Consider the following 13,713-nt stretch of genomic DNA (forward strand, 5'->3'; position numbering starts at 1 on the left):
GGTACTGATGGGCACAGATAAGGCGGCACTGATGGCCACTGTTAAGATGGCACTGATGTGCCCTGATGGGTGACACTGATGGGCACTGAAAGGTGTTACTGATAGGTACTACTGATAGGTGGCACTGATGGGCACTGGTAGGTGACACGGATGGGCAGCACTGTTGATGAGGCACTGATTGGTGACACTGATAGATGGCACTGTGGGCACTGATAGGTGGCTCTGGTGGGCACTGGTAGGCAGCACTGTTGTGCACTGGTAGGTGACACTGGTGGGCACTGGTAGGCGGCACTGTTGTGCACTGGTAGGTGGCACTGGCAGGTGGCACAGATGGGCACAGATGAGCTGGTGGGAGCTCTCCTTGATCGGGACTGATGTCCCTCTGAGAGCCGCCAGTGAGTATATTTTATTTTTCTCCTCACGTTATCAGTATGAGGAGAAAAAATAGCCGATTACCTGCTTTGTCATTGGCTGACAGCTGATCACGTGGTAAGGGGTCGGGCTTGACCCCTCACTCTGATCTGTGATCAGCCGAGTCTCATAGACTCGCTAAACACAGGACGTGCTGCGCGCCCTGCAGGGGGCGCTCAGACCGCTCGTGCATGGGAGGACATCTATTGACGTAGGCCCGCGCTGTAGCCGTCATTAAGATATAGCGCGGATCTGAAGAAGTTAACCACTTAAGGACCAGCCTCGTTTTGGATTTTAGGTGTTTACATGTTTAAAACAGGTTTTTTTGCTAGAAAATTACTTTAGAACCCCAAAACATTACATATTGTTTTTTTCTAACACCCTAAAGAATAAAATGGCAGTCAATGCAATACATTTTTTCGCACCGTATTTGCGCAGCGGTCTTATAAGCGCACTTTTTTTGGAAAAAATTCACTTTTTTGAATAAAAAAATAAGACAACAGTAAAGTTAGCCCAATTTTTTTTTTATATTGTGAAATATAATGTTACGCCAAGTAAATTGATACCCAACATGTCACGCTTCAAAATTGCGCCCGCTCGTGGAATTGGTTCAAACTTTTACCCTTAAAAATCTCCATAGGAGACGTTTAAAAAAATTCTACAGGTTGCATGTTTTGTGTTACAGAGGAGGTCTAGAGCTATAATTATTGCACTCGCTCTACCGGTCGCGGCGATACCTCACATGTGTGGTTTGACCACCGTTTTCATATGCGGACGCTACTCACTTATGCGTTCGCTTCTGCGCGCGAGCTCGTCGGGACAGGGCGCTTTAAATTTTTTTTTTTTTCTTATTTATTTTACTTTATTTTATTTATTTTTTCACTGTTTTTTTTTTTTTTAATTTGGATTACTTTTATTCCAATTACAAGGAATGTAAACATCCCTTGTAATAGAAAAAAACATGACAGGGCCTCTTAAATATGAGAACTGAAGGGGTCAAAAAGTCCAGTTTTTTTTTCCCTGTTTTGATACATCTTTATTCCCTGTTCCCTGTTTCCCTTTTTTCCCCCTGTTTTGAGCATCTACTCCAATGTGGCCTTTCCTTTTTAGTGGCCCAGCTACCACTATAAATGCCTTAGGATCGCTTAATTGTGTCTGTACGCCCTCTGCTGTCCCTGCTCTGTGACGGCCTTTGGTCTCATCTTGCATTTGCAGTCATACGTGTTCACACCCCAGTAGGGTTTGGTTGCAGGCTGGGATTTGATTTTCCTAGACCAGATGAATTATGTACTTCTCAAAGCCATCCATCAATGGGATGAAACCTCAAAGAAATGCAATTTTGTCATAGAGAATCACAACTTACCGCTTATCGATAATTCTACCTTCTGTTTGCCTGTGTTCCGAAAATTAGCAGCGTGGCAGTAATAAGTCCCCACATCAGCGAATGTGACTCCTCTGATTGTCAGGCTCAGGTCTCCTTGTTTAAAATTTTTGGACAGTTCTGTACGTCCGTTATACCGAGAATCCTGTTCTAAGTGATGTTCCTGGCCCATCTTGAACGAGTGGATGTATGATTTATTTTTTTCTTCTTCCTTCTTCCAGACCAATATCAAGTGCTCCAGTCCTTCTATAAAGGCGAATGAGCACGGTAGATCGGCAGTGCCATATAGCGAAGTGCTTACATTATATGTGACATCTGTAGGACAAAGTACAAATATTACCAAAAATTTACCAGATCTGTGTCATTAGTAGGTCTTCAGGGAAGCCAAGCTCTGTGTGCTAAAGAGATAGGAAGTTCAAACTTGCCTTCAGACATAACACTGATTAATGAACTTATGTTTTCATTAAAGCCCCAACTCTAGTCACACATGTTGTCCACCATCTGTACATATATGCTCTACATTCAATAAAGCGCAGCTTTCTAAAAATATATAAAAATAGCGCCTAAAATTATTATTTTGTATTGTGCTAGTCATGAATTTGTAATATATTTATTGTCTTGAAGATATCGATAGTCTGAATGCAGTACATATCACACTTGCCTCTAGGTGAGGTCTATATCAAACTCAATGTTCTGACATTGAAATGAATTGTACCTTTCTTCTCTTTAACCTGGTTATTTCCTGCCTCTGGAACGCATGTGGGCAGGGCAGCTTCCGTTTTCAGTGGGTTCAGTCAGTTCTGGTCTTTGGAGAACTGATGCCGGGGCAGAAGGATGCTATTTTACCTTCATTGGTGTAACAATATCCAGCCTTTGGGATGTAAGTGGTTAGAGCCACTTCCATTTCTTGCAAGCTAGGTCAGTTTCGTTCCTTGGAGCGCAGAAAGTGGGGCTTGAGGCCACCCCTCCATGATGTTCAATGGATGCATCCTGCCTTGTATCACCGATTCAGGCTGGTGGTGGGCGTGTAATGGTGTGGGGGGGGATATTTTCTTGGCACACTTTGGGCCCCTTAGTACCAATTGATCATGGTTTAAACACCACGACCTACCTGAGTATTGTTGCTGACCATGTCCATCCCTTTATGACTACAGTGTCCCCATCTTCTGATGGCTCCTTCCAGCAGGATAATGCACCATGTCACAAAGCTCCAATCATCTCACCACTGGACAATGAGGTCCCTGTACTCCTATGGCCTCCACACTCACCACATCTCATCCAATAGAGCACCTTTGCGATGTGGTGGAACAGGAGATTGGCATCCATGGATGAGCAGCCGACAAATCTCCAGCAACTGTGTGATGCTATGATGTCACTATGGAGCAAAATCTCTGAGGAACGTTTCCAACCCCTTGTTGTATCTATGCCACCAAGAATGAAGGCAGAAGGGGGTCCAACCTACTACTAGCAAGGGGGACCTAATAAAGTGGCCGGTGAGTGTGTATATATATATATATATATATATATATATATATAGCTATTGTTTGAATTTGTTGTTAGCTGCTACTATACACACATATACAGTATATATATATATATATATATATATATATATATATATATATATATATATATATATATATATATATATATATATGTATATATATATATATATATATATATATATGTATATATATATATATATATGTATATATATATATATATATATATACACACATACACACACACACCAGATTTTCTAGGAGCTACACAACTTCACATGTATTTTTTTGATTATTTGTTGATCGTTGTGTGATAGTGAACCCTTTGTTTTGTATTTTTTTATGAAAAGGCATGTCCATTCTTATGTGAAATGATTGTTCTTCTTCTGCTGGTCTCCAGGATGCTGCTCCCATCCTGTCTGCGGGTGTCTCCTTAGCTAACTAGCTGCTAAGGAGATACCCTTGGGTGCATCCTCCTGGACAGTGCTGGGTGCATCCATTGACATACATAGCACCCAACCAAGCCATATCCCTGCTTCTCCTGCTAACAATCTGAATGTAAGCAGCAGGAGCCTATTGCTCCACTACCCTCGGTGTCCTCCTCTGCACCCAGAAGATCAGAGAAGTGGCACAGATTACTAAGACTTGAAGGTGATGGGGACTTGGGGGCACATAAAGGTAGTGGGGTGTTTTTTACCATAATGCAGTGATAATTTCATATTACTTTATATCCTTGCAGTCTTCAATCAAATCACAAGACTCATAAGATCCACTTCACTCCTACAGCATTCTCCTCTCAGCCCAAGGCAGCTTGATAGTGCGGCTCCCAGGAGGTGCGTCCATGACAGCTTGGGCCCCAAGTACGTGGGTTGGGTAATGCTGGCCATCATTCAACCCGAGAGATGCTGAATAACAAAGTGGTGAATCTCCAGGGAAGGTGGAGCAGCTCTTTTCTTTCAGTGCTCAGAAGTGTCTCAGCTGTTGGTTATTAACAGCCACTCGTTCTTACCACAGTGACTCACCTGGTTACCATTAACCTACCTCTTATGTCCAGCCTGCAGCCAGCCCCTTTTTGTTATTTAAGCAGCTTTTCTCATTTCCTCTTTGCCCTTGTGTGGTCTATAATTTCTAAGTGCATTCTTTCCTGGGCTCCTGTGTATGACTTGGCCTGGCTGACTTCCCTTCCGATTCCTGTTCCTGATTTTTGCTCCCAACTATGCTGACTTCTGGTTTCCTTACCACCGGCTCATCTGATTACCTACTCTGGCATCCAAACCCTGGCTTCTGTATTTTGACTACATTACTGAACTGTGGTTTTTTTGGCATTTCATTAAAGGGTAAGTTCACCTTTGTACACTTATTTTTTTTTTTTTTCTAAATTCCAGTCCCCCTATGCACCAATATAGCATTTGTGTACTTTTTTTTGCAAAAATACCAAAGCTTTCCATTAAATCTACAGTCCAGTCACTTACTTTTCTTGTGTCCATGAATCCAGACATTTCCATTAGTAATGTCTTCTTCCTGATCAGACTAGAGGTCATGACACAGGAAGGAGTTGACCAGCTGACCTCATTAGCGCACACCCTCCATCATCCACCCTCCCATTTCCAGCTGCACACCTTTTAAATGAAGTGCAATCAATCAGTGATCGCCCTTCTCACTAAGTACACAATATACACAGATTGCTCAACATATGGCCATCTTTAACCGATTGCCTTCCAGCCGCCATCATTATACTGCGGCAGGTCCACGCGACCCCGCGAAGCTATACATTGGCTTGCGGGATCAGGATAGCAGGAGTGCACACGCTTGCGCCCGCTGCACTGCGGCAGGTGCCGATGCTCATGGCCGATGGTCGCGATGTCCGCCGGCCACGAGCGATCGCGAGCACGAGAGGCAGAACAGGGACCTGTGTGTGTGTGTGTGTAAACACACAAATCCCTGTTCTGTGAGGAGTGACAGATCGTGAGTTCCTAATAACTAGGAACCACAATCTGTCATCTCCTCTAGGTCAATCCCCTCCCCCTACAGTTAGAAACACACACAATGCCGCTAAAAGTCTGATCCCAAGACATTGGCAAGAAAGAGAAAAGCCCTAATATAAAAGGATTGGCTAGTAAAGGTAGAAGAGACATATAATATGGAATATCTGAGATTTTGCGGAGATGAAGGAATGAAAGGTGTTTAAGAAAACGCTTAGATGCGCAGAAGCAGTGGGAAGACAAGACTAGAAGAATGGGGAGAAATGGAGAAAGAGGGGACTGGGGAGGGGAATGTGGGGTAGGAGGGGTTAGGGTTGTAAAATATGCACATTGTAAGTATTTATTTATTTTTATATATATATATATATATATATATAAAAATAAATAAATACTTACAATGTGCATATTTTACAACCCTATATATATATATATGGAATTTTATATTTTGTATGTGGATATAATTAAATTAAATTTAAAAAAAAACTACTAGGGAACACACTTAACCCCTTGATCGCCCCCTAGTGGTTAACCCCTTCCCTGCCAGTGTCATTTACACAGTAATCAATGCATTTTTATAGCACTGATCGCTGTATAAATTACAATGGTCCCAAAAATGTGTCACAAGTGTCCGACGTGTCCGCCATTATGTCGCAGTCCCAATAAAAATCGCAGATCGCCGCCATTGCTAGTAAAAAAAAAAATAATAATAAAAATGCCATAAAATTATCCCCTATTTTGTAAACACTATAACTTTCAATCAATATGTGTTTATTGCGTTTTTTTTTTTTTACCAAAAATTATGTAGAAGAATACATATCGGCCTAAACTGAGAAAAGATTTGCTTTTAAAAAAAAAAAATGGGGATATTTATTATAGCAAAAAGTACAAAATATTGTGGGTTTTTTTTTTCAAAATTGTCACTCTTTTTTTTGTTTATAGCGCAAAAAATAAAAACCGCGGAGGTGATCAAATACCACCCAAAGAAAGCTCTATTTGTGGGGAAAAAAAGGACGTAAATTTTTTTTTTTTGGCAGCCACGTCGCACGCCCGCGCAATTGTCAGTTAAAGTGAGGCAGTGCCGAATCGCAAAAAAAATGGCCCGGTCATTCAGCAGTCAAATCTTCCGGGTCTGAAGCGGTTATACAAGTACATAGAATATAGGTTCTGCTGATATGTGCACAGGTATACACATGGGGGACCCCAGATGATGTCCTAGAGGACGAAACGCGTCGGGACGGACTTCTGATACCACTGACACTGCCGTTATTTTATGTACCAAAGCGCTTTTTCAATCTCCAGAAATACCTCCTGGAATCCGCGTCCTTTGCGGTAGCTGCCACTCAGGATCACCACTTTTTAAGCTTGATTGACCCAGTGGGTATACACCCATCTGTGTCCAATCCCTCTGGTAAGCATTTACTAGTACATGGTGGTAGATCTTCTATCTACATCCTTTTTCACTATAGCCACTTTTTCATCTTTGCCACTTTTGTGTCACTTTTGGCATTTTACATTGACTAATACACTATGATTGTGATTATCATTTATGTCAATCGTATCAACTGCACTACTCAGCAATTTCTCACATATATCATTGTGCAATATCTTTACTGTTTTTTTTTTACTTCACTGGATGTATAGCCATTGGTAGAATTGTATCTAATCGTCTTACTGGCTATCTGAGTATTTCATTTTTTCTAGCGCTGCACTTTTTTTTACACTATATGTTACTTTCTGCACGATTTGATCACTTGCTGTACCGGCTGCTTATTTATTTATTTTAAGGGGACAGCGCGATATATACACACCCCTTTTTTATACACATGGGGGAGGGTTGGATACATTTTGTATTATTATTTTCTATTTTATTATTCTTTTGTCCCCCCCATTGTATGTGTGTATATATATATATATATATATATATATATATATATATATATATATATATATATATGCAGAGAAATTTTACTACATACAAAGTTTTATATCATGTGTAAACATTTTTTTCTTTTTCATTTCTTTCCGTTTTTCTTTTAAACATGAAAACTATTGTGAAAAGTTCATTAAATTAAATTAATTTAATTAATTAAATTATAGATTTAATGGTTAATAGACATCGGCTATCCGTGATTTTGATATTCTCAGGTGATGTTCATGGACAATCAACGTTTCACATGTTTATGTCTTAATTGTTGATTTATTTTATTGTCTAGAGTGGTATAGAGTGGTATAGAGTATATATATATATATATATATGCCTGTATGTAGGTGAAGCACTTTGGCTATGAGCAAGCACCGTGATTGGTGTGAAACGCGTTAGCGGTGTGTGAGTTGGTCTGTACTCACCCCTGGATATATTTGGATTCTGTTTTCATGAAATAAAAGGTGAACATTTGGAGTGCGGCTATCCAGCGTTTTTTTATTTTCAAGTTCCTGTTGCACCCGGAGATGGCCCCAGACGGCTGATCCTGGGAGAGGTGATTACCGTAGAGCGGTGAGCTCTCATTATATCGGAGGGAGAGGACAGAAACTCTCAGCTGTCAGGTCCCCTTCACATCTCTGCATAGCGGGAACTCGCATTCCACCATGCGTTTTTTGGGGTTTTTTTTAGCGAGATGGGGAGGCGTTTTGGAGCATTTTCACTCATCACACATAGGGAAGCCCCTCCCCCTGAATGAGCCACCCTACGCGCAGCAATCGCCCCGAAGAAACTTCAGAACTTTTTTTTAGCGTGAGGCTTGGTGGTTTTTTTTTTACTGCAATTTTTGGTGAAAAATCAAAGGAAATGCACAGATGTCAATGGAGCCGCATTGTTCTCGTGTTATCGCACCCATATCACTTCCAGGCTCCATTCACATCTAGCATAGTGGGGAGCGAACGTTTTGTGTCTGGGTTTTTTCCTGTGACCTGCATAGGGCAGCCTGTTGGTTATATGTGGTTAATGGGACATTTTGGTGTTTTGTGGGTTGCTGTGCATTTTGCAGCATTTGCCCCTCGTTTTTTAACATGGCAAAATGTGTGTTTGCTTCTCTGGTTGGTGTGCCGTTAACAATTAATGGCACTGAAAGGGCAGCTAGTAATTTTAGGTGTAAAGGATGGCCATACACTATAGAATCTGATTGTATATTGTGTATTTAGTGAGAAGGGTGATCATTTCATTTAAAAAACGTGCACCTGGGAGTGGGAGGGAGGATGATGCCGGCGGTGTGTCCTAATGAGGTCAGCTGGTCAATAGACATGTGCACTGACAAAAAATTTGTTTCATTTTCGTTTTCGTTTCATTCGTTTTTTCGGAGATTCAGAAATTCAAAAATTCAGAAATTCGAAATTCAGAAATTCGGAATTTCCGAACTTCAAATTTTCAAATTTCAAATTTCCGAATTTTTGAATTTGCAAATTTTTAATTTTCGGATTTCTGAATTTTCAAATTTTCAAATTTTCAAATTTCCAAATTTCAAATTTCCAAATTTTCAAATTTGTGAATTTCAAATTTCCAAATTTGCGAATTTTCTAATTTTCGAATTTCCGAATTTTCAAATTTCGAATTTCTGAATTTAATTTTCAAAATTTTCGAATTCCGAATTTTCGAATTTTCAAATTTCAAATTTCCGAATTTCCGATTTTTCGCATTTCTGAATTTTCACATTTTGGGATTTCCGAATTTTTGGATTTGCTTTTCGAATTTCAAATTTTGAATTTTTTTTTGCTTTTTTTGGAAATTCTGAATTCCAAAATTCGGAAATTCAAAAATGTGAAAATCTGAAAAAAAAGAAAGAAAATCAGTAAAATTCGAAATAATAACTAACTAATAACTAACTATTAAATTATAGGTATTGGAATTTCCTTTCAAATATTTATGAACTTAACAAACACACATTTTTCTGAAGTTACGAATTATCCGAAATAACGAATGCCACATCTAAACGAATGGAATGGAACAAATTATTAATAAATAATAATTATAAAAAGGTTTTATTATTATTATTGTTATTTATTATTATTAGATCGTTACGTTCCATTCATTTAGATACGGCATTCGTTATTTCAGATAATTCGGATAAATTCATGCTCATTACATTCACTAACAGCCGAATTTGAAAGGAAACTCCAATACCTATAATTTAATATTTATTATTAGTTTTGATTTTCTAAATTTCTGAATTTCCAAATTTCCGAATTTCTCAAATTCCGAAATTTCGAATTTCCAAAATGTGAAATTTCGGAAATTGGAGAATTCGGAAATACGGAAATTTTGGAATTAACGAATTTGTCTAAATTCGTTAAAAAACGAATTTGGAACCAAACGAATTGCACATGTCTACTGGCCAACTCCTTCCTGTGTCATGACCTCCAGTCTGATCGGGAAGAAGACATTACTAATGGAAATGTCTGGAAACATGGATGAGCACAAGAAAAGTAAGTGACTGTAGATTTAATGGAAAGCTTTGATATTTTTCAAAAAAGTACATTATTACTATGTTGGTGCATAGGGGGCTGGAATTTAGAAGAAAAAAAAAGTGTACAAAGGTGAACTTACCCTTTAAAGATATGATTATACCTGGACTTTCTGTCTCCATCTGGTTTATGGTTCCTGACAAGGGGAATATTTTGATGCTTTATTGTAAGTCGAACTTGGATAGGGAGCTGTGGGATATTCCAGTAACACAGTGCAACAATCAGAGTATCAAGTATGACTCTCTCAGGCAGAGGCATGATGGGCCTTGTAGTTACGCAACAGCTGGAGGGCCACCAGTTTGAGACCCCTGCTCTAGAAGCATCTAAGCCTCAGAAGGCATGTCCCAAGTGAGCACCGGCACTGATGTACAAGGGATAGTATCAGCACACAGTCACTGGGATCCTACACTCTTCCTTGGATGCTTCCTTCCAACATCAGAGAATTCTTGTCAGGTTCTGAGGAGAAGGACGATTGAGCGGGCGCCCCTTACGGCTAAATGCAGTGCTCCCCTGGGAGTGATACAGAGGGAGCAGCGCCCAAAGGTGCACGGTTTGCCAGGTGTTGTTGGTGATGAGCCGGTCACTTGGAGTGCACTAGTAGTTGCTGGGATGACCCGCAGGGCCACTGAGCGCGGGGTGCTGGGCAGAAGGCGTCAGTAGCCGCAAACCGGTAGCAGGAACTGAAGTCAAGCCAGGGGGGTCATACACAAGAGATCAGTCCAGAAATGCCAGAGACGAAGTACAGATAAAGAAGCAGACAGGAGCATAGTCGGTGGTGCAAGCCAGAGGTTAATCAGGATAGGATCAGAAGCAGAAGTCAAACAAGCCGGGTCAGTAACAGGGAACAGGATCACGGGGACACAGGATCACGGAGACACAGGATCACAGAGACACATGATCACAGAGACACAGGATCACGGAGACACAGGATCATGGAGACACAGGATCACAGAGAAACAGGATCACGGAGAAACAGGATCACGGAGACACAAGATCACGGAGACACAGGATCACGGAGAAACAGGATCACGGAGACACAGGATCACGGAGAAACAGGATCACGGAGAAACAGGATCACGGAGACACAGGATCACGGAGACACAGGATCACAGAGAAACAGGATCACGGAGAAACAGGATCACGGAGAAACAGGATCACGGAGACACAGGATCACGGAGAAACAGGATCACGGAGAAACAGGATCACGGAGACACAGGATCACGGAGAAACAGGATCACGGAGACATAGGATCACGGAGAAACAGGATCACGGAGAAACAGGATCACGGAGACACAGGATCACGGAGAAACAGGATCACGGAGACATAGGATCACGGAGACACAGGATCACAGAGCCACAGAATCACAGAGAAACAGGATCACAGAGACACAGGATCACAGAGACACAGGATCACAGAGACACTGGATCACAGAGACACTGGATCACAGAGAAACAGGATCACGGAGACACAGGATCACAGAGACACAGGATCACGGAGACACAGGATAACGGAGACACAGGATCACGGAGACACAGGATCACGGAGACACAGGATCAGGGAGACACAGGATCACGGAGACACAGGATCACGGAGACACAGGATCACAGAGACACAGGATCAGGGAGACACAGGATCACGGAGACACAGGATCACGGAGACACGGGATCACGGAGAAACGGGAACACAGAGACATGGGATCACGGAGACACAGGATCACAGAGACAGAGGATCAGGGAGACACAGGATCACGGAGACACGGGATCACGGAGACACGGGATCACAGAGACACGGGATCACGGAGACACAGGATCAGGGAGACACAGGATCACGGAGACACAGGATCACGGAGACACAGGATCACGGAGAAACAGGAACACAGAGACACAGGAACACAGAGACACGGGATCACGGAGACACGGGATCACGGAGACACAGGATCACGGAGACACAGGATCACGGAGACACAGGATCACAGAGACACGGGATCACAGAGACACAGGATCACAGAGACACAGGATCACGGAGACACAGGATCACAGAGACACAGGATCAGGGAGACACAGGATCACGGAGACACAGGATCACGGAGAAACAGGAACACAGAGACACGGGATCACGGAGACACGGGATCACGGAGACACGGGATCACGGAGACACAGGATCACGGAGACACTGGATCACAGAGACACTGGATCACGGAGACACAGGATCACGGAGACACAGGATCACGGAGAAACAGGAACACAGAGACACGGGATCACGGAGACATGGGATCACGGAGACACAGGATCACGGAGACACAGGATCACGGAGAAACAGGAACACAGAGACACGGGATCACGGAGACACGGGATCACAGAGACACAGGATCATGGAGACACAGGATCACAGAGACACAGGAGCACAGGAAACACTGGGAAACTGATGATATTCCAGCAAGGGGTGGCTCCAACAGCAGGCTTAAATAGACCCGGAAGTATTGCCCACATCTGTCGAACTTGCCAGTCCTTCTTCTGCCATTTGCCTGACACTTCTCCCATGAACACCCAGACCAGGTCCTCAGTAAAATACCTTGATCAGCTCCAGCTAATATCGGAAAATAGACCCCCTCATCGCTAGAGCTGCATGATTAATCGTCAAGAATCGCAATTTTTTCCCCGTTGCGATCTTGACAAAAGCGTTTCACGATTCTAGCTATGCAAAGAATTCCTCCTCTGCTCTTGTGAAGCCACAGCCAACAAAAGAAAGGAAGAAAAAAAACGGGCAGTCTGCCAAGAATCACAACATTCTTTAGTTTAAGTGGAACTTAAGTATAAACATTGTAACAATTTGTCAAAGGAATAGACTTTGTGTGTAAATGAGGGAAGTTTAACCACTTAAACACTAAACCTTTTTCTGACATTTGTTGGTTAAGTTAAAATCATTTTTTTGCTGAAAAATTACTTAGAACCCCCAAGCATTATATATATATTTTTAGTAGAGACCCTATAGAATAACAGTGGTTGTTGCAATATTTTATGTCACACTGTATTTGCACAGCGGTCTTTCAAATGCAATTTTTTTGGGAAAAAATTACTTTAATGAATCAAAAAAAGAAAAACTAACCAGTAAAGTTTTTTTGTATAATGCGAAAGATTTTACGTCGTGAGAATCGTGATCTTTTTATTCTAAGCATAAAAATCGTGATTCTCATTTTGGCCAGAATCGTGCAGCTCCAATCATCGCTAGCTTAGCTGGAACGTCGATGAGCTCTTGTAAGAACTTCAGCTGCTCTGCCCAGAAGGACAGCAGCCCTTTAGGCTGGGAACCTCTCCTCCTGGACAAGACTCCTCTGCATGAGGCCTCAGCCTATTTATGTACTCCTCAGCCACCTACTGGGCATCCTCCCCCCAGGGATTGGCCAAGAACGCATACATTTTCAGGCAGTGGGTCTGCCTCTTCCAGCCCACTACATTCTAGAATCCACCAGAAGACGGGGGCGAAGCAGTTGAGCCCACAGCCAGTGAAGCATAGAACAGCCCAAAATAATCACACATTGCTCCACTGACTACAGGAGAGCCAAATAAATCTAAATTTACCAAAACCTTTCTAGCAACCTATCTAGGAGGTGTGCTACAATGACAAATAGAGAAGGTAAACCTCCTTAATGGGGGGAAAGCCAGCAGTAAAAACTGACAGGTGTTCTAATCCATCCCCACTCTGTCCAAAACTGAAAAAAAAAGTTTTGCCTTTAGTTATACTTTAGATCAGGGGCATTGCTAGATTTACAAAAGATCTGGGGCTGGAGCCCATAGCAGCGTAGTAAAGAAAGTCATACGCTTGGGCGGGCATACACATGTATATACAGTAATATACGTGTCTGTGTGTGTGTGTGTGTGTGTGTGTGTGTATATATATATATCCCCAGAGAGCCCCCCACTTACATCAGGGTCCCCAGAGAGCCTCCCTTACATCAGGGTCCCCAGAGAGCCTCCCCCTTGC

The 13,713-nt window shown here is 42.0% G+C and overlaps 1 protein-coding gene across 1 annotated transcript in view; it reads right to left on the minus strand.

The window, feature by feature from the left end:
- The window catches only part of LOC141129486 (butyrophilin-like protein 10), a 51,534-nt gene that overhangs the window by 14,585 nt on the left and 23,236 nt on the right, over positions 1–13,713 (minus strand). The window contains exon 5 of the mRNA XM_073617542.1: positions 1,775–2,107. Within this exon, the coding sequence (XP_073473643.1) occupies positions 1,775–2,107 (333 nt within the window). The remainder of the gene's footprint in view (positions 1–1,774; positions 2,108–13,713) is intronic.

This window comes from Aquarana catesbeiana, linkage group LG02 (assembly GCF_042186555.1).
Source record: "Aquarana catesbeiana isolate 2022-GZ linkage group LG02, ASM4218655v1, whole genome shotgun sequence".
Taxonomy (NCBI): Eukaryota; Metazoa; Chordata; class Amphibia; order Anura; family Ranidae; genus Aquarana; species Aquarana catesbeiana.